Source organism: Phanerochaete carnosa (assembly GCF_000300595.1).
Source record: "Phanerochaete carnosa HHB-10118-sp unplaced genomic scaffold PHACAscaffold_11, whole genome shotgun sequence".
In the NCBI taxonomy this organism is placed as follows: domain Eukaryota; kingdom Fungi; phylum Basidiomycota; class Agaricomycetes; order Polyporales; family Phanerochaetaceae; genus Phanerochaete; species Phanerochaete carnosa.
In genome coordinates, this window is record NW_006767638.1 from 896,922 (window position 1) to 916,101 (window position 19,180).

The following is a 19,180-nucleotide window of genomic DNA, read 5'->3' on the forward strand; positions in this document are numbered from 1 at the left end:
TTTGTCCTATCGCAGGGCGACACATACACACATAGATCCGTACTGATGCACACACACTACAGCCACAATGAACCAGATTCGGACTTACTGCACGATCTACTTGTCGTCCGTCAGCTTGTATTACCGTGACGCAAGCATCTGAAACTTCATCTATGAAAATGTCAACTGCATGCTTGTCCGGCAAACGATGTTACAAACCCGATCTAACTGACGTTCAACTTCGCTTGCAACGACCGCATGGAACTTGACCAGTTCGTACGGCGCCGTCTCGGCACAAACACAGTTCGACGAGGATCTCACCTTTCCTTTCGCAGCCAGTGTCGCAGCAGTCATTGCAGACGAGAGCTGTTGCAGCGCGGTAGCGATTAGAAACGGCGACCTCACCGTTGATGGGTCAACGGCTTTCGAGAACGCCGTCAAGGTGCGCTCTACGTGGTTCGCATACCATTCCGGCAATGTAGCGTCTGTGTTGGCGGCCGCCTTCAGACGGCAGATGCAGGTGTGCCATACTGGCTTTGGGAGGGTGATATCGTGGTGCGGCCAGACTGTAAGCAGCGGCTGCAGGATGTTGATGCACTTCTGGCGGTACACCAGCAGGCTATGGTACGCGCTAGCTGGCAGCCCTTCCACTTCTGGGGGTAGTGGCCCGTTCCACTAGGTCGCTGCCCAGGTTGTACTTGCATGCTAAGGAAAAGGCCTGGACTGGATGTTTGCACAGAATATCCGACCGACGCAAGAAACCGCCTAGCTGCGAGACAATCCCATGCATGTCGTATTTCTCTGCAGCTTTCATGACGTGATGCAGCGCCGTTATTGTCATGTTCGGGGATGTTTGTCTGGGTAGAGAAGGAGAAGGAGCGTGTACAGCGTATGGCTGGTTTCCTCCATTGGGACCAGCGGGAGCTGTTGCCTCTCGTCCGAAGTCGATGGTTGCGGCAGGCTGCACATGCCCTCAAACACACTCGAGGCTATTGCGAGCAATGATCTATGAACACGGAAGTCGATACCGTCGCTCGATCGTAGTACAAGGTCTGCGGTCGCGCTGTTGAATGTGTCGGAGAGCGCCAGCTCCGTAACAGGCTGCGCTATGGACGTTTCCACGATAGTAGCCATGACCTGCGGAGTACGGTTAGATCGCAGTGGCGAACAATGCTGCAAATTGGTACCTTCGTTGGTGATTGTAGAAGATAACGGGAGCTGGGGACGCTCAAGCTTGTGATACAACCTCAGACTCACGGATGTAACTAAGTTCCCAGGCTGTACAGCCCCGCCTGTCAAACCGTGCAGGTGGCACGCATACGACAGCTCTGATATGCTAGCCAGTAGCAGAAATTAGATTAGGGTTAGACGGATAGTAGAGCTGCCAGATTTGGGCGTTTCGAGTTGCTGTATCTACACAGACAGGTTCATATAAAATCTGAGAATTTGACCTGCGACAAACACGTGAGTTATGATAATCAAAGATGGTGTTGCCTACGCTCACCTTCCTAATATCCTTGTCCAGCATAGCTGCAAGCCTCTGGTTAAACTCCATGAATTCCATTGGGAGCTGAGGAAGACACTCCATGCAGTCCATCCCGGCGATCGACTTGTCAAGAATCTCCCGGTCGGTCAAGGACTTGCCGCACACCCTACGCGTGTAGGCATCCTTGAGCCGGCGGACGTGAAGCTGAAACCAAAACCAGTGGTTCTTGCCTCCAGTACATCTGCCTAATTTCGTGATTGCTGCGTCGGCAAAGCTCCTATTGCTCTCGAACCGCGCGAGGACCTCGTCATCCCATACAGACTGCACGAACTCGCCCCAACAATACTCGTCGTCGTTCGGAATGTAGTTGTCGATCAAATCTGCACAATGTTGGCGGAAGCATAGCAGGTCATGGTACTCGACGCTGGTCATAACCTGGAGTCCGGACGTTTGGTAGGAATGAAACGGGTTTTCCAGCCACGTGCGCGCAGCGCTCTCGACAAGGTCCACGAAACCATACCGACGAGCAAGCGCGCACACGCCGAGGGCACTTAATCCGAATTCATAGTCCAGGAAGTCTTCCAGTGAGGACCGGACGTGCTTCGTCACGCCGTCCATCGCGTATTTATCGGCAAGTGCCAGCACGACGCCAGCGCGGTCGACGTCCGTGACTTCAGGGCCTTTCCCGGGATAGAGCACTCCGAGTAACGCGTGTATGGCATCGGCGCACTCCTGCATCTGAATCACGGGCAGTCCATCGCTCGTGTCTACGTCCTGCGACGGATTCGTAGGCAGAGTGAACATGGTCTCAAAGACTGTGGATGCTTCGGCCAGGATCGCCTTGTGAGCTTTGAAGTCCACGTTGTCCGAGGATCGCAGCACGACGTCCGCGGTCGGTCTGTTGAACGAGTGCTTGAACTCTTTCATGTCGAGCGCGGAGATCTATATCGTGCACCATGAGCAAACAAAGCAATACACCATAAGGTATGCAGAGGAGAAGAACCTGGGAAAACTACTCTTACTGCACGCGTTGCCCGGCACTGGTGGTTGAGTTCACTTGCAATTGCCGTTTCTCGGATTAGGCTGGCTCCTTCATATCAAAATAAATTAAGCAACTAACTACACAAATTTGGAGTGACTGGAGTTACTATAACAGACAAGTTTTTGCTCAATTTAGCTCCAAATAGTGAGCTGAATTTCTTTCGTCCAAGCCGGAAACTGTTGCTATTGTCGTACGCAGTTTCGGTCAATGAAAGTTACACTCCACGTTTCTTCGCGAATAGAACGCGGCAGCATGCATGATGAGTGTTTTTCACATATATCTAACAAATACTATATTTCTAGATGACTGCGATGGATACGCATTAGGACTCGCCCGTGGTGGGGTCGCCGTAGGGCACGAAGTTGGGTTTCTTTCTATACCTGGAGAAGACAGACGGACCTCTCCACATGAGAGCTCCATGCTGTATACTTTTCAGAAGCAGCATGCTATACAAGAGAGCCTGATCTTCCTATAGTTGTGTCGATGCGATCTCTTGAGAGCCAGCTCTCGGATTGGCGAAAGTGGGTATTTACTCCCGCACGTAATTCCAGAATTTCATCTAACGACTGCAGTGAGCCCATTGATAGTCGTGCGAAGGAGCCGACTACTCACGTCTTCCAGCTCCAGGTCGAGTATGTCCCCAAGCCGCTTATTAAACTCGACAAGTTCCATCGGGACGTGCTCCATGTAATCCGAGCACTCTTTTATGCTCGCGACTGTCTGGTCAAGGATACCGGGATCGTTGAGCGATGCGCCGCACACGCGCTTCGAGAAAGCCTCCTTGAGCCGGTGGTAATGCAGCTGGAACCAGAGTCGCCCGCGGCATTCGATGCAGTCATCCAGGCCCGTGATGACGGTCTCTGGGAAGCCAGACGCGGGGAAGTTCGACTCGAACCTCTCGTACATTTCCTCGTTCCAGATATCATTGATCGGGTCGTCCCACTCTCTGTTGCCGTCTTCGTCCGTCTTGCGGTCGATAAGTTCGATGCACCTCTGTCGGTAGCGTATCAGGTCCTGGTAGTGCGCCGCCGTCATGTTATTGAGCCCGGTAAGCGTGTAGCTGAGCAGTGGGTGCTTGAGCGACGCACACGCAGCCTGTTCCGCGAGGTTCGTGAAGTCGTGCTGGCGCGCGATCGCGTAGACTCGCATGACCGAGGACACCCCGAGCTCGAGGAAGTTGGACGACTCGAGGAAGTTCTTGACGTGTTGGATCACGCCGTCCATGGCATACTTGTCTGCGATCGCCAGGACGTCGGCGGCTCTGACAGCACTGGAGATGGCAGGACCCTTACCAGGGTAAAGGATTCCCAGCAGCAAGTGCAGCATCTCGGCGCATCTGGATCACTGGCGGGGATGGTCCGTCGGCAGATGTAGAAGAGGAGGCGTTCCCTGGAAGTGTGAACATGGTCTCGAAAAACGAGGACGCGTCTGACAAGACAGGCTTGTGCACGTGAAAGCTGACTTTATCTGAGGACCGCAGGATTACGTCTGCGGAAGGCTTGTTGAAAGCGTGTTGCACGGGCTTAGGCTTCGACTTGGGTGGCGCCATGGTCAGGGGACGAAGGAAACCGAAAGAGGCTTTACCTGGAAAAACGTAGCGCAAAACGATTAGACACGGGTAACTTCGAGCAAGCAAGCGACCCTAGCTCACTTTTGCTGAGTGTGCGCGTGTCGGCGCGCTATTAACAATAATTAATAATGGTCGAAGTCAAACTCGGAAGCGCCCAGTATCCCGCTGGGCGGCCTCAGGATGATGAGCACGCTTCAATCCTTGGATGTTTTGGAGTTTCATTATTCGCATATATATGCTAGTGGTACAAAGTATGCATCTATCAATTATCACAATGTCGTCCAGCAAACTTCCCCGAATGTAAGCAACATGTAAGATAGCGTGAAAGCAGATGAATGGTATATAGCATGGCAAAATGGAGGCGAGACGATTGCAAACAAGGTTCATGCCTTGGGCACGCGACCGTACTTGCGGCGATACTTGCCGTCAACCTCCTCAAGGTGGTAACCACCTGGCCAGATGTTGTCGACGGAGCCCTTTGGAAGCCATGTCTTTGAGAGGTGGTGTTCTTCGCGGAGCTGCGGATGGGGGTTAATGAGGGAAGCAGCCGGGGGGTGGTAGGTACTAACCTTCAGCGAGTCGACGTACTCTTGGCAGGGGACGACTTTCATCGCGGCCAGGCGACTAATGAGGTCAAGGTTCTGCTTCATCTCGGAGGTGTCGCCCTTGACCTTGATGGTGAAGAACGAACTCGCAATGCCGGAGCCGTACGCGAACATCGAGATGCGCTTGCCGAGGAGCTCCTGAGGTTCGATAGACGAGACGAGGGACGCGAGACCGCCGTAAAGCGATGCAGTGTACATGTTGCCGCAGCGGCGCGCACACTTCATCGAGAGCTCGACAGCCGAGTCGAACTCGGCCTTGGCGACGGCCATAAATGTCTTCTCGAGGCTCTTGTCGAGCAGGGACTCCTTGTACGGCTGCGCGAGAATCGCGTCGGCGTTGGGTACGTTTGCAAACTTGGGGTGCGAGGGGTTTGACATGAAGTCGTTCCAGACGAGGCGCGCGTGCGCTTTCTGCACCATCTTGCCGTATGGGCTGTGGAAGACGGGGTAGTCGACGTTCTCGAGTGAGAACGCCGGGCCATCGCCGTTCGCAACGCCGTTGCCATTCAGGCTGGCGACCTTCTTCATCTTCGCGTGCTTCTTGATGAACGCATTGTAGGACGCATCGACGGCGGAAATGTAGGAAGTGATCGAGAGCGGGCCGTCGACCTCGGGGTACTCGGAGTCGAGCTTGGGCTTGTAGAAGTCGTACGCGTGCACCATATGCGTACCGTGGATGGCTGCAAACGCTATCAGAAAGTTTTCCCATAGCCATACGAGCTGCACATACGCTCAAGAGCCAGAGGCGCGTTGGGACCGATCAGCATGGCGCAGGCACCGGCACCGCCGGACGGCCGGCCGCTACCCTCAGCGTAGATAGCAATGTCACCGCAGACGACGAGCGCGTTGCGGCCATCCCATGACGTAGATTCGACCCAGTTGACGGCATTGAAGAGGGCGGCAGTCGAGCCATAGCAGGCGTTTTTGGAGTCGACGCCCTCGACGTCGGTGTTGTCAGCGGCAGCAAAGAGGTCCATCAGAAAAGTCTTGCTGGACTTCGAGAGGTCAATAGCGGTCTCAGTGCCAACGTCAATACGGCCGATGGAGGTGGGGTCGATGTCGTACTTCTCGAGAAGATTTGCGACAGCTGCGGAAATTGAGCTGATGGGTCACGCGGGGAGACCAAAGCGACATACCAGTTAGGAGGAACGAGTTGATGTCCTCGCGGTCATCACAGCACGCCATGTACTTCTGGCCCAGACCAATCGTGTACTTGCCCTTCGCTACGCCGTCGAACTCCTCGAGCTCCTCCTCCGAGATGCACTGTGCTGGCGGTCAGCGATGGGTTCCAAAGCGCAGCGGTTGCAACCCACCCTTCTAGGGAAGTACATCTCCATCGCGAGGATGCCCACATCCTTGGGACGAGGAGGCACAGCAGCATCGTGCGCAGAGCCGTTCAAGGGGATAGTCATCGTCGTCGGTATGTCTAGTGGTTGTAGCGAAAGAGGGAAGTTGGGAGAAATGATTGGCGACAGTTTGCAATTTATATGACGAAAAATGGGGATGAGACGATTTTGAACCAGGGTCTGGCTGGTGGTGGTACGATCACGACCATCGCTATTTCCCGCGATTTCCATTTTCCAGCCAGCCAATAGCGCCCCGCGTTTCCTGCCTCCACCTCGGCGTATCTTCACTGTACATCTGCGCAATCTCTGCCACCGTCGAAGCCGGGGTCAGACGACACCTTAGAATGCATGGTATGCTGTGTGACATGGTACCTAAATGGTCGGACGATAGCACTTCCGAATGATATTCCGTTCCTTATTTTAACGTTTAGGTTCTCCGCATTCCCAAAGTGGGTCGCTTTTGTGGTCCTCTCGCCGGATGTCATCTCGTCTTGGTCACTGCTTTTGTCTTCTGGGTAGCGTTTTCCGTGACAAGAGCGCGGCGTATGCGTCCTCGACGGGGTCTGGGAGCACCTTTGGCTGAGTATCCAGAAACCCCCGCCGTAGCGGCGAAAGGGCTCGTTTCGCATCCCTCATGAATCCAACTTCTCGGGGCTATGCGAGGCAGTATCGATACTGCAGTAGGCCCTTAAATCATGTGTCAGATCGAAGGAAGCTTGCCGTACATGAGGCCATCACTGCCAGTGACACACATACGGGCCTTCATCAGATCGTCTGAGCTTTCGGCCACAAAACATCGTTCCACGATGTGGCAGCGATGCAAATTTCGAAAGATGAACAAGACCTGACGACAAACGATGATGGTGGAGGAAAGAGTAAGAGCTTGGTCAGTTGACGTGCCTGCCTGCTCGTGTCTTGCTTGATCAATCTTCTCTCTCCCCATGGCCAGCGCCTCTACCGGCTACTCACTGCACAAACGAGTGCCGTTCACGCTCAATCTTTCCCAACTGCTACGTACTTGTTAACACATCCGAGCAGCGCCTTGTGTCTAATAGGAAGCGTCGCGCGATCTGAAGCTGGAGATTGGCTGGCATGTTTCGGCATTTGTCACAAGGCGCGCGCAGTTCACGATTTCTACTCCCAAAACGTGTGCCATTTTGATTATGTGGAACTTACATAGCCTTTAGCTTTGATAGCAGTCGGAGGTGATGAGACTCCTGAGATAACTAGACTTCGAGTTTGTCGTACACATGCACGCGTGTCGTTTACCTGCTTTTACAGGTACTAGAGAAACAATGGACTGCTTGCGCACGAATTTCTCGTTCTGAGCTGTGTTTACTTTCGGATCTGACACGAGGCTGAACAAACAACTAAAGCAGATTTTGGAACTTTCACACCAAATTTCCGAGGTCTTTTCGGCTAAAAGAGGCACGAAAAGAGCTTAACAATTTTTTTTTAAAAATAGCACGACCCTTTCAGCGGAAAAGATGTGAGATACTTTCAGCGGAAATGATACCAAAAAGAGGAGCATTATTTTTGGAAATGTGTCGTAGAGAAAAAGCCATATATTTATAATGTAAAGAGTAATGGCAGTATCTACACTGCTTACAGATGAACCTAGGGCATCGATTTCCGCCTGGATAGGCGTAAAAGTTTCTCTTTGCATTCACAAATGTATGTCCTTTTCACCAAGGATATTTCCAAAATAGTGCTCCTTCTTTTGGTACTGTTTCCGCTGGAGATTTTTTGCATCTTTTTCACTGAAAGAGCAAAGCTATTTTCGGAAAATGTTGTTAAACTCTTTTCATGCCTCTTTTAGCAAAAAAGACATCTTAATTTTTCTCGTGATTGCGACGGCCGAGCTCCAAGCTCCAAGTGCGAACTCAAAAAAAAATCGTATAGAAGTGGTCACTTCTTTAGTAGCCGGAAGGTGAAGCTGGGGATATACCAATCGCCATCTCTCGTGGTTGTAATCCCACTCTGCGCACTCTGCGCTCCTGAATTCCTAATCTCTGGCTCTCGCTGTTCGCGAACCCGACGATGTTGTACATTCGAGCGGCACCTGCAGACCACCTGTACTATCTTCAAGTTTTTGATGGGAGCTGGCTGAGATAGCATCATTGGCGTCATAACGTACTCTACAGTGTATCGAGGCGGTAACATGCAAGAGGTCAACGTCTGTCCAGACACCGGCGATTATTATCTGTACAACGCAAACAGATCATGTACGCGAGCACGTCCTGCAGAACTCAAGGAACCAGAGCATTTCAGCCGCATACTTCTCCGTCGATCACCCTAGTAGTCCCTGCCAGTGCTAGTGTGGGCAGCCACTTCACCACGATCGCTGCTCTGCATGTTCGCATGTAGCACTGCCACTTCAATGCATTCAGCCCTCGTTTGGCTCTCTAGTCCATATCTCTATCTGCTGACGTCATGGGTTAACTCTAGCATTAGCGACTGACAGACATCCCTACAGCGGATGGAATATCGAGACACGTCAGATAGCTATCGGCGTTTTTCTTTTTTGCCCACAGAAGACGTGGCTGTCCGTTGTGTAGCGTCCCATCTGGCTTTCCAGGTCAACCACTGCGTCTCGGTGCCACCATCCGGGTAAACCGCCCAGCCGTCCCGCAGTCTGAACCATGTCAGCACCGGATTGCTCAGCACCGCGTTGCGAAAGCGTCCCGGAAGGGATTTTGGGCGAGTAGCTGGTACGACTTCAACGACAAGATAGAACACTGTGCCAAAGACAACGCCGATGCCGACGCCCCACAGTACCTGGCGGGTGGAATGATACGTCAATGCGTAGCTGTGCAGATTTGCTGTTCAATCAGCAGGGGTTGTACGCAGTTACACGGCGTGCTTGGCGTACCGAGAGAACGCGACAGCAGCTGTCCAGGCGATGATGCCGAGATAGACGACGAGGTTGCGTATATTGTCCAGAAGAAGTGATCCAGTGGGCACGAACCGGTGTCGGTACATGAGATGGCAGAGTAGGAACGCAGCAAAGTAGCCCATCCATTGGCTATGCGACGAAGGAAAGCCGTATCCGGGACCCATGTGCTCTGGCGAATAGACAGTGAGCGAAGCCATTGCGGAGCGGGGCTGTGCAAGCGCCGAACCCGACACGTCCGACGCGTCCGGCTGCGCAGTGAGGCCGACGCCTATGCCGATGACGTGTAGAGGTACTGCGGAACTTACTGTAGGGCCGCTCTTCCCGAATTACGTGCTTCAGGACCCAATTGAACGCTTCGCAGAGCAGTTGGCCGGCCCACATCTCGATGAAGAGCAATTCACGAGTGTACACAGCCAGGGCCAAATAAGCTGGCTAAATGTCGCTATTTTCAAATGTCTTTAGGATAACTCCGCGAGCTTACGTTCAGCAATATCGGGCTCAGTGTTAGTAGTGCCAACATGTGCGACGTGTGGGAGGCTTCATCGTCTGCAGAAAATCTCGTCAAAGTTGAGGCACAAGTTGATGAATTTGACCTACAAAGTACGTATGTAACGTCTAGGGCGGCAAGTTTCTCCAGGACGTCTTGCTCAGCGGGTATCGCGGCTAACATGGTCGTGGAAGGTTTGTGACAACGTGTTCGCCAGCAACCGTGACGGATCGGAATGACGGCGGCGCAGCGGTGGCTGCCAAGCGCTGATGCGCTGATGGCACGCCGCAACGCATGTTGATGTACTGGGCTCGGAAATCGCGAAAGTTGTTACAAGCTAAAAACTCTGCTCGTTCCTACAGCCCCCGCGCTTGCACTATATCTGTGCTACTATAAACCGAGATTAAAGACGAGGCAGCAAGCTATGTGGGTTACGCCGCGGTTACTGCGGAGTGTTTCTGCATGAACATTATGGTGCGCAGAAGATCGCCGTTCATAGTCGAGCTCACCGCGGAGCCTCTGCGATGGGCAAGGCAATCTCCGAGGGTATTCCTAATGCTTCTGTACCTCAGCAGCATGCCGCGTAGGCACAAGGCACCCGGGCTGTGCACTGGTCATTGCACTGCCGGCAGTTCATCTCGCCCGGCGGCTGGAGTCATCGAGGGTTGCGCAGAGCAGCGCATCGTCTAGGGGTGCGGACGGAGGTGCCACCGCGATGAAAACTTCCGCTGCTTCCCGGTTCCATAAGTGGCGTTGTGACTGAGCCACCCGCCTAGCGATGACTCGGAGGGTTCTAGTGAGTGCTGATGTGCTGCGCACGCAAGCCTCGAGTGTCGCAATTTTGGTAGAAGCTTGTGCGTTATCCTCCCGTAGACAGGACATCGGGGCATTAGCCGCAGGCTTTTGGGCCCGCCCGACCAATAACAAAGCCCTAAACTAAACTCCGACACCGTTGACCACCGCGAAGCGGCCACATATCAACGCTGAACAACGGGCAGCATATCTAACCTTTATCCGGCACCGAAAGGCCGCTCATGCCCAGTTTGTCGCCCTATATATGTAGTCGACCCCCTCCGCCCTAGGATTTCGCCGCCCGCCTTCTTGTCTCAGCCTGCATGGATCCTCTACAGCTACTTCAGTCCGCATTAACCGGACTTATGTCTGGATCCCATCTCGACAACACGACGGTCGATGTGGCGCAAAATGGTACCGCCCTCCACTCGTCTTTGACAGCTGTGGCGTCGCCACTGAACTTGCCGACCATCCTGTCTTTCCTGCTCTCCTTCTCTGCTCTGCGCGACTGGCTCAAACTTCTTGTCATCGGTGGCGCAATCGAGACTTCTCGTCGTATGTGTATGCAGCTGTGGACGTCGTTCATCGAGTCTTTTTGGATAACGGCGTGCTTCGAGGAGATGGATGTGTCCTATAGTATGTATCCATCTTCCCCCCTTTTATGCATAGAAAGCTGATTGCGTGCTCACTGCTCAGCTTGGTTGCTGTTTTGGTTGTCCAAACAGCCTACATGGAGTAAGCCGGCATTATCATTCTGTATGCCGTCTGCTGACATATGTGGTAGATAAAGCCCGGTTCATCAACGTCAGCACAAGGACTTTCGGTGTCAGCTCCCCGGTGGTCATGATACCCGGAGATGAATATGAGATAGCTGGCCGCAGGATCAGCTACTTACCCTCATTTTCTCGGACGTATTCTCTTTGGTACAAGGGCCGCTACATCAACGTGACCAGGTCCGAAGTAAATGAAGGCGCATATCACACGAAGGAGACACTGGAGATCAGGTGTGCAGGCACATTCGTGACCGCTATTTCAGATGATGACGCTGACCGCAATCCTAGCATCTTCGCACGGAGCCATTCTGTGCTGAACGAACTCCTTCTTGAAGCCAAGAAAGCGTATCTGGCAGCTGAAGAGCACACGATATCGATCTACGTGTCAGAACCGTGAGTAATCGTCCGTGCTCGTCGATATTGCTCTGATAGATTGCCCTTCAAAGATCCGGTTCATGGCGTAACGTCGCATCTCGGCCAAAGAGACCTCTTCGGTCCATTGTGTTGGATCCCGGAGTGAAAGATCTCCTCCTTGAGGACGCTCGTGACTTCCTGCAAAGTAAAGACTGGTACGCCGAGCGCGGAATTCCATTCCGTAGAGGGTACCTGCTGGTCAGTCAGCAGTCTCCTGGTGCACAGTTCCTTGGCTGACTTGTCCGCAGTACGGCGCACCGGGGTCGGGAAAGACGTCCATGATTCACAGCCTTGCTGGTGAGCTGGGCTTAGACGTCTACGTCGTATCGCTCGCGCGTATAGGCTTGGACGACACTGCTCTTGGCGCCCTCATGTCCGAGCTCCCTGAGCGCTGCATAGCACTCATGGAAGACATCGATGCTGCGTTTCATCACGGCCTGACACGAGAAATGGAGGACGACGACGACGCCCGCTCCGGCGAAGGCGGCGCACACAATCGGGAACGGGAAAGGGACAGGGCTGCTGTGTCATCGCCTGTCAGCCGCGTGACACTCAGCGGTCTCCTGAACGCCCTTGATGGCGTCGGTGCGCAGGAAGGTCGCATCCTCTATGCTACCACGAACCGCTACTCGAAACTGGATTCCGCGCTCTGTCGGCCCGGACGGATGGACCTCCACGTCGAGTTCAAACTTGCAAGTCAATACCAGGCCCGGGAGCTATTCAAATGCTTCTACATGCCCGCTCCCGCCGAGGACGCTGACGAGGGCTCGGAAACCAAGGGCAATGCCGAGGACGACGGAGATGAAACCGATTCCGCGTACGGCACAGGCAGCACACCGCCTTCGCCAACGTCCTCTACGAGTAGGTCTGACGCGCTTACGGAGACGCTCGAAGTGCCGAAGAAGCTGTACGTCGGCGACAAACACCGCGCAGATGGCCCTCGGCCGTCGCGGCGTAAGATTGTTGCGCTCGCTGACCTTTTCGCCGATGCCATACCGGAGCGCGAGTTCTCGATGGCGAGCCTTCAGGGCTACCTCATGTCCTACAAGACCCGTCCGGCCGAAGCGGCCGAGGGTGCCGTCGCCTGGGTTGTTCAAGAGAGGCTGGAAAAGGCCAAGAAGGCCAAGAGGCAGTCATAACGTAGCTGCATAGGCTGAACGACGGCACAGCCTTCAGCAGTGGTCGACCGGCGAGCAGCTGGCCGGCGGATCAATTTTAGATTTTTTCTGGACTAAAAATCTCATGATACATTGAATATGCTCATTTATGTATTATTATACCCATAATACTGTGTACAACGTACGATAGCTCACCTTTAACGAAAATTTCTCCCACTCCTCAGCACTCTTCAGTCACGCTGGCGCCCGTTGTGGCGTTCGATGCCATCAGCGCAGCCATATCGGAGCGCCTGCCAGTGCCTTTTGTTAGTACACCACTACCATCGGCACCGAGAATCTTCACAGGTCCCCGGGTACACACGACTTTCGATTACACGAATACTATCACTCTGTGACTTGCTTTGCTTACAGACATGAAATGGGGTCTAAACAGACTCTCCGTGGAGGTCATCGTGGAAATCCTCGGATACCTAGATTACATCGACTTGCTGAGCTGCCGCCGGGTATCTTGTTCTGCTTACGCGCTCTGGAGGAAGGTACTGATTAATCTCTCTGGAAGGTATCACACAAAATGGACTCTGTAATTATTGAGACCACTTCTCTGCAATACAAGATAGAACTGGGTATGGCGGGGTACGAGGATGGATCATCCTCCAGCAACGTCATCTCACGCCTGGCGGCGATTCGGAGAGAGCGTTATGCGTGGAGACATCTATTTCTCAAGTACGTCAAGACCATAACAATACCGTCGCAAGAGTGGATCGAGGCCAGATCACACAAGGATGTCATTTCTGGCCGCGTACCAGATCTCCCGAAACAACTGGAGCTTGTTTACCTCGGAAGGGGAATATCCGACCAAGACCGTATCAAGCATATCGAGTTTGGTACTAGATTTGATGTGCACTATATCGACCCCGGCCAGGATCTTGTGGTTCTAGCGTCTCTGAGTCAAACGCTGGATGCTGCGTAAGGGGGTCGAGTTTTTTTGCTCACGCTCTATGGATTGACATACTCATCATAGTGGCATGCGCCCATCTCCAAGGGTCTACCTGTGCTCTCTCCAAGACCAAAAACCTCACCCACGGGCGAAACAGAGCTTCATAGACCTCGCATCGTACGGGTTTCCTGCCGCGTCCTTTGTCCGTCGGGCCAAGATCCAGGTTTCGGGCGAATACCTGGCGTTCACCGTGCAGAAGTCTCTCGCAGTCGAGGCAATCTTCGTGTGGCACTGGCCATCGGGGACTATCCTGGCCGTCAGTTACTGCTTACCTCTGCCGCACGAGTACCATGCTCACTGGCGCTCGCAGGCCCTGCGCTCGTCGCCTGACACGGCGTACCTGACCGCGTTCTGCACCGCGGACGGACACCTACTCGTGAATGTATACGAACGCAACGCGCGCCATGGGTTCGGCATTCACGTCTACGCGCTGCACACGGACGAAGAGATCCCGACGCTCATCGCGACGTTCCAGCTGCCCTGGCTCAAATGGGACTTCAGCAGCTGGCTCAACTGCACGTTCTTCCCTGGGTACCAGAAGCACAGTCAGCTCGCCGGGCCCATAGCGGCGGGGCCGATGGACTTTCACCCTACTCTGCGGCTGGTCCAGCTGCGTGTAGACCTGCAGTACACCGTCTATACGCTACTCACGACGTTTCTGTCCCCAGCGGTACTCGAGGACCGTCACCGGCGCTCTCCGCTGCGCTACCCCTGGAGCGCATGGGGTCCCCGGTCGGCGCGAGTGCTACACGAAGAGATCGAGTCTATCGTCTGTGGCTTCAAGGCGATCTATCCAGACCACGTCCTCGATTTCTGCCCTGTCACTGATCTGGCTGGCGACGAAGATGACTCTGTTATAAGAACCGAGACGGTCATCGAGACTACAGTCTTCGCGGAGAAAGTTACCACCCGACTGCCATTTCGAAAGGTTCCGCTTCCTTTCGAAAAGCCACTCTCACGGAACCAGATGCAGCTGTTTTTCCGCGACGTCGATGGCCCCAAGGTCGGTACTGTCTGCCCGCGTCTTCAATCGCACCCCAGTAATGTCGATGCAGATCGTGCGCGCTACATGCGAGGACTTTATTCTCATTCCAACCTCTGTGAACGTGTATTCTATCGTATCAGACAAAGAGTCGGGCGAATCATGATTGTCAAAATCAATTTTATTGCATTTTTGCTTGGATTACACAGGTCAGCTGGTAAGGATGCCCAATGACTGCGTATCGCCAAGGATGATGTTATCGATTAACCTCGTCTTGCCTACCCACATCGCGCCACTGAGAATGATCGGCCTGCCAATGACACCAACCTCCCATCTGGCGCAGTCTTCGTTGTCCGGAATCACATCAAACGACTCAGGGTCGTTCATCTCAATATAATCAAGCTTCAAAGATCTTGCCACCTATCCTCGTACTCTTCCTCATGACCTCGAAGTCCTGCAGTCCCTTGCCATGGAGACCGAGTCCGGCACGCACAAGCCCTCGGCGGTCTTCGTGCCTACAGTCTACGAGATGTACCCTGCAGGGATCTCACAGAACGTCGCAGAGCAAAAGGGCACTTTCGTCGAGGTCAAGGGTTTCAGCCACCAAATGGAAGGCAAGACGCGTCCGACGTTCTTCAGAGGCGTGGCCACTGTCGTGACGAAGCTTTTCAACGTTATCGAGGTGTGTATCATCCGCTTCCAATATGTTTCTTTGTGCGCCGACATTTTCTTCAGCCTACCCGGACGTATTTTGGCCAAAAAGACATTCAGCAAGCGTTTCTGCTCCGACGAATGGCTCGTGATCTGCTGCTGTCGCATCCTACTCCAGAGAACGTACATATCGTCCCCACAGCTCGGTAAGCGAGATTCACTGACTATGCTAGTATCCTGCTGACGCAATACTTAGCGACCCGATGACTCTTCTCGCCCTGTCGTCTCGAAATACCTACCTGACGCCCCAAGAGCGAGAAGTCGCCGCGCCAACTCTGTATGCCGCGTTCGCCGAAGGTCGCAAGGCGTGGGCAGCGGGCTCAAACAAGGCCGAATGCATAGCCAAGGCCTGCTCTGTCGTTTCGGACAAGGCGAGCGCCCTTGCTAGAGAAGATATAGACACATGAGGTGCGAACTGTGCGGGGTTCACGAAGATCGAGACGACTGTGAGGTCGTTCTCGGCCAAAGACTTGCGCACTATAAGCACGTTGTTAAAGTTCGCTCAGCAATAGCACGTAGGCATACCTAGTGACGTGTGTCCCTCGTGCAGTGCCCCCATCGTCGCCACGAATCCGACTGATTTCTTTTCGTCGTAAGCCTTCCTGCGCCAATCCCTGTAGCTTGCGATTGTCGAGAATAAGGGTATATCCGACGATGGGAGGCTGGTGTTAGAGGCCATGTTGTGTCTGATTACGAAGTTCCGGGATAAGACTCGAAGACTCGGTATATACTTATCGAGCATAGATCATGAACAGAGGGTAGCAGAAGCTGGGGGAGAGGTGTCAAGATTGGGGGTACGGATGGTGCCATGGTGGGCTGCTCTGCGGACAGCCAAGCGCCCAAGCTTCCGATTTTTTGGTATAAAATTTGCCGCCCGCGCCTTTCCTTTCTTCCTCTCAACCACATAGCAGACTCGAAGCCGCGATGCTCGTTCCGCACAGGACGGCCCCCGCCGTCCTCATTCGCGAGCGGGCTAAGGTCTGAGTATTCAAACTCCCTATAATTGCCCCTAAACGGGGCTCGTCTTCAAGACGGAGCGGCACACCAGAGATGCAGGGTCGCCCTGCTTACACCCGGAGATCTACGTCTTTCGACGAAGGGGAGGGAAGTATAGCAGGGTGAACGCCTTTGGAAAATGTCGTGGGAGTGGGGCAGGATCGTCGGAAAGCTACGTAACACCCTCTTTTCCTTACATTCAATAGTGCGCAAGTGCCGCGGGGGAGAGGCGCTTCCCCGTGTGCTCCGACTCGACAACCATCATATTGTCCTCCAGAGTAAGCCAGATCTAGCCCTGTCGGGACACGTCCAGTGAAGTGCGGGTCACTGCGCTCGGCCTGCTTCGGCGGGTCGGGTGCGGCGGCCTTACAGTGGCGTGCGCGGCTGACTCACGTCAGCTAGCGGCGCCGTCTTCGCTCTCGTGCACTCCCGCAGTGCAAAGTCGTGAAAACGACTTTAGCCGGAGCTGAAAAAGCCTGGCTACGTGATCACCGATCGCGTTGACATTGGCCCTACAGCCATGTTTGGCCTAGCAGCCACTGCTGCCGTTTGTCTTGTTGTGGGGACGCCCCGACAGACCTCAGCTTAGCATGTGCTTTGCAAAGAGCCATGCACCTTGGATCACACGTGTTGGACCGCCCGGTGTCCGGGCGCCTCACTGCTGGACCTACTGCGAACGCTTATGCGCTTACCCGCGCGTAGCGTATACTGTCTTCATCGATAGCCAGAGCACCCCCTCTGTGCCCCCCGTACTGCGCTGATCAGCGTGAATGCCAACCAGTCCTGGCAAGGACTGTGGACCTTCGTCGGTCGAGGCTCACCCGTCTCCCGACACTGTGTCCGCGCCACCACGCGCGAGAAAAACTGCACTTGGAAAGCGAGAGCTTTTCGGAAGGACCACCAAACCGCCGTAACGCCCGGCGGCCTTCCGGGATCTGTGTGAGCTTATGGACGGAGCAACGAGTGTGAGGGGGAGGTTGTGTGGTGGTGTTGGTGACTGTTCCTGCCCTTTAGTTCACTTCGCGGCGCGCCGCTGGCTGCTCGCTGTCCTTCGAGGGTTGGCGATGCGGGCAAGCGGCGTAACTCGATTCAGACTACTCCGATTCTGCTGTGTGTTCAATTTTTGGAACCCCTCTGCCTCTCTTCGCGAGATGGCGCGATCCCTTTGTATGTCTTGAGCCTTCGTCGGCTCCTGTAAGCTTGGTATTGCAGTACGCTAATGTCTATCAATGTGTATATTGTTTGTAAAACTCTTATGTTGTCCGGCTGCATGAATACAAGTGGTAAAATTGCCACCAAATATCAGCCCCATCGCGAGTCCCACTTTCCGATACTCTCAACGAGTAGCCAGCTTGTCTGATCTGAATCTTCCGGCCGTGAGATGACTACGCTCCAACTATCCTCTGACTGGGCTCTCGACGCGCGCTGAGGATAACGCAAAGATGGCGGCGATGGGACGTACGTCACGGGCGACACGGCTATGGAATTCGCAACCACGCACGCGAAGGATGCGTCGCTGCGCAGGCACGCTCAATCAGCGCGGAACGAGCGATGCAGGCCTGTAGGTACTTGCCTAGCGATGTCGATGACCGACTGCACAAATTGAGGCGAAAGTAAACCCATCCAGCGCACATGGACGACGTCTCCTGTGTACGCGGGCGACGGCGGCGTGTAAACCGCGATGTACGGGTCCGGTCTATCATACGCTCGGAGCCTGCAGAAAACGAAAGCGTCAGGTCAGACAGCAACAAGCAAGTTAAGCAGCATACCTCTCCGAGCCCAAACACGCGAGACCGACCCACTCGAAGAGCTCAGCAACGCTCTCGTCCCACTCCCCTGCGGCGCTAGCGTCGTTCGGGCGAGGGTATAATTCAGATTTGGGGATGTGGATGTTCTGTGATAGACGAATGGTTGGCTTCACGCGTTTGGTTGCGGCTGAAGCCTCAGTGAGCTGCTCAGGCGAGTGGAAGATCACGTCCCAGGGGTCCCGCCGCTGATCCCAGGCCTGGAAGGCGGCTTTGACTTTGGGGCCGTAAGCGTGGCACGTTTCATCTTTAAGTACGGGAACTTGTGTGTGCAGCGATATGCGGACGACTACTCAGGCAGTGTCAGGCGGGAAGTGTGATGAGGGTTCAAAGGGCGTACTGTATACGTCTTGGTGCTCCTTCCATGGCAGTGCTCGCCCAATCAGGCCAAGTCGTTCGTATGACGTCTTGCAGACCGCCAAGGTAAGTATTCCGCGCGTATCGAGGCACCAGACGTCGTCATCGAGGTGACCGGGCTTCCCTAAGGCAATCAGGACACTGCAACGAAGATAGGCTAAATTCAATGCATGCTTATAAGAATAGACAAGATAAACAATGCGTTACACACCTCTCAGCAGAAGACTTTTGGACATAGGGCTGCGCAAAGGCCGCGAACTCGGCAAGCTTCCAGGATTGCTCGTAGTACTGGGTCGCCAGCTGGGAGAGCAAACCTCTCAAAGTATTGGAAGCAGGGAACGCGACATCAAGCTAGTAAACCAGAACCTTCAGGGCCATGCCGACGAGGAATTGCAGGAGGCACTACGGACGTTCCTGCTGTGTGAAAGGGTGCAGAGCTGCGAGGCGACCCAGGCTCACGCCCTTCAGATTCTCCGGCGACGCCTCCGTCTGCGGAGCTCGCGACTGAGGGAATGCACCGTACGTCGTCTGGACTCGTCGTCGCTCTGGTAGAGGAAAGTCCATGTGTTTTTGGAATAGGGTATGTCGAGTAGGTTAGGGTAGAGGCAAGCTGGGCTCGCCGGCCAGAACAGGGGACGAGCCGAGACGCCCATAGGCTGCTTTTATTTCGCGGTACGCGCTTGCTTGTGCTCAGCCATGTCACCCCGTAGCAAAAGCAATATTGCGAATGTCTAGGATCTCTGACAACTGGAGTATGCAAATTCTGTATCACAGAGAAAAATTTCATTGAGCCGTCTTTCGACGCCGTTTCGCCCCATAGTACG

General features: G+C 54.1%; 7 protein-coding genes across 7 annotated transcripts; 2 read left to right on the plus strand and 5 right to left on the minus strand.

The window, feature by feature from the left end:
- Positions 1–769: 769 nt before the first annotated feature.
- Positions 770–4,056, minus strand: PHACADRAFT_213512 (uncharacterized protein; the record flags this gene model as incomplete). The annotated part of the gene is made up of 4 exons (XM_007400819.1): positions 770–1,116; positions 1,484–2,407; positions 3,120–3,794; positions 3,853–4,056. The coding sequence occupies 4 exons, from the start codon at positions 4,054–4,056 to the stop codon at positions 817–819; spliced, it is 2,103 nt and encodes a 700-aa protein (XP_007400881.1). The 3' UTR covers positions 770–816.
- A 227-nt stretch (positions 4,057–4,283) lies between these two features.
- On the minus strand, positions 4,284–6,111 carry PHACADRAFT_263982 (uncharacterized protein). The gene is made up of 5 exons (XM_007400820.1): positions 5,996–6,111; positions 5,819–5,945; positions 5,413–5,769; positions 4,647–5,362; positions 4,284–4,595 (listed from the first exon to the last, which is right to left on the minus strand). The coding sequence occupies exons 1-5, from the start codon at positions 6,092–6,094 to the stop codon at positions 4,461–4,463; spliced, it is 1,434 nt and encodes a 477-aa protein (XP_007400882.1). The 5' UTR covers positions 6,095–6,111; the 3' UTR covers positions 4,284–4,460.
- Positions 6,112–8,397: 2,286 nt separating this feature from the next.
- On the minus strand, positions 8,398–9,489 carry PHACADRAFT_129960 (uncharacterized protein). Its single transcript, XM_007400821.1, has 4 exons — positions 9,406–9,489; positions 9,230–9,356; positions 8,901–9,093; positions 8,398–8,837 (listed from the first exon to the last, which is right to left on the minus strand). Exons 1-4 carry the CDS (start codon positions 9,442–9,444, stop codon positions 8,534–8,536), a joined length of 663 nt encoding a protein of 220 aa, XP_007400883.1. The 5' UTR covers positions 9,445–9,489; the 3' UTR covers positions 8,398–8,533.
- Positions 9,490–10,528: 1,039 nt separating this feature from the next.
- On the plus strand, positions 10,529–12,725 carry PHACADRAFT_263985 (uncharacterized protein). Its single transcript, XM_007400822.1, has 6 exons — positions 10,529–10,839; positions 10,900–10,938; positions 10,988–11,207; positions 11,265–11,369; positions 11,423–11,588; positions 11,639–12,725. Exons 1-6 carry the CDS (start codon positions 10,569–10,571, stop codon positions 12,527–12,529), a joined length of 1,692 nt encoding a protein of 563 aa, XP_007400884.1. The 5' UTR covers positions 10,529–10,568; the 3' UTR covers positions 12,530–12,725.
- A 328-nt stretch (positions 12,726–13,053) lies between these two features.
- PHACADRAFT_188161 (uncharacterized protein) lies at positions 13,054–15,605 on the plus strand (the record flags this gene model as incomplete). Its single annotated transcript, XM_007400823.1, has 5 exons — positions 13,054–13,474; positions 13,530–14,696; positions 14,890–15,169; positions 15,223–15,344; positions 15,395–15,605. The coding sequence occupies exons 1-5, from the start codon at positions 13,080–13,082 to the stop codon at positions 15,603–15,605; spliced, it is 2,175 nt and encodes a 724-aa protein (XP_007400885.1). The 5' UTR covers positions 13,054–13,079.
- Positions 15,606–15,610: 5 nt separating this feature from the next.
- Positions 15,611–15,859, minus strand: PHACADRAFT_54875 (uncharacterized protein; the record flags this gene model as incomplete). The annotated part of the gene is made up of 2 exons (XM_007400824.1): positions 15,611–15,675; positions 15,724–15,859. Coding segments are annotated over 2 exons (201 nt in total), but the record flags the coding sequence as incomplete, so codon positions are not given.
- A 1,637-nt stretch (positions 15,860–17,496) lies between these two features.
- PHACADRAFT_166302 (uncharacterized protein) lies at positions 17,497–18,920 on the minus strand (the record flags this gene model as incomplete). Its single annotated transcript, XM_007400825.1, has 6 exons — positions 17,497–17,710; positions 17,768–17,908; positions 17,964–18,288; positions 18,340–18,513; positions 18,545–18,707; positions 18,873–18,920. 6 exons carry the CDS (start codon positions 18,918–18,920, stop codon positions 17,497–17,499), a joined length of 1,065 nt encoding a protein of 354 aa, XP_007400887.1.
- Between the last annotated feature and the right edge of the window lie 260 nt (positions 18,921–19,180).

Excerpts from the sequence above, each read along its gene's own strand:
- PHACADRAFT_263982 (XM_007400820.1), bottom strand. The coding sequence starts at position 6,094 with ATGACTATCCCCTTGAACGGCTCTGCGCACGATGCTGCTGTGCCTCCT. Across the intron at positions 5,770-5,818 it reads CAACTCGTTCCTCCTAACTG|CTGTCGCAAATCTTCTCGAG; the intron begins GTATGTCGCTTT and ends CAATTTCCGCAG. Across the intron at positions 4,596-4,646 it reads AGTACGTCGACTCGCTGAAG|CTCCGCGAAGAACACCACCT; the intron begins GTTAGTACCTAC and ends CCCCATCCGCAG.
- PHACADRAFT_263985 (XM_007400822.1), top strand. The coding sequence starts at position 10,569 with ATGTCTGGATCCCATCTCGACAACACGACGGTCGATGTGGCGCAAAAT. Across the intron at positions 11,208-11,264 it reads AAGGAGACACTGGAGATCAG|CATCTTCGCACGGAGCCATT; the intron begins GTGTGCAGGCAC and ends CCGCAATCCTAG. Across the intron at positions 11,370-11,422 it reads TCGATCTACGTGTCAGAACC|ATCCGGTTCATGGCGTAACG; the intron begins GTGAGTAATCGT and ends TGCCCTTCAAAG.
- PHACADRAFT_129960 (XM_007400821.1), bottom strand. The coding sequence starts at position 9,444 with ATGTTGGCACTACTAACACTGAGCCCGATATTGCTGAAC. Across the intron at positions 9,094-9,229 it reads TCGGGAAGAGCGGCCCTACA|AGCACATGGGTCCCGGATAC; the intron begins GTAAGTTCCGCA and ends TCTATTCGCCAG. Across the intron at positions 8,838-8,900 it reads GCTGCTGTCGCGTTCTCTCG|CTACGCATTGACGTATCATT; the intron begins GTACGCCAAGCA and ends AAATCTGCACAG.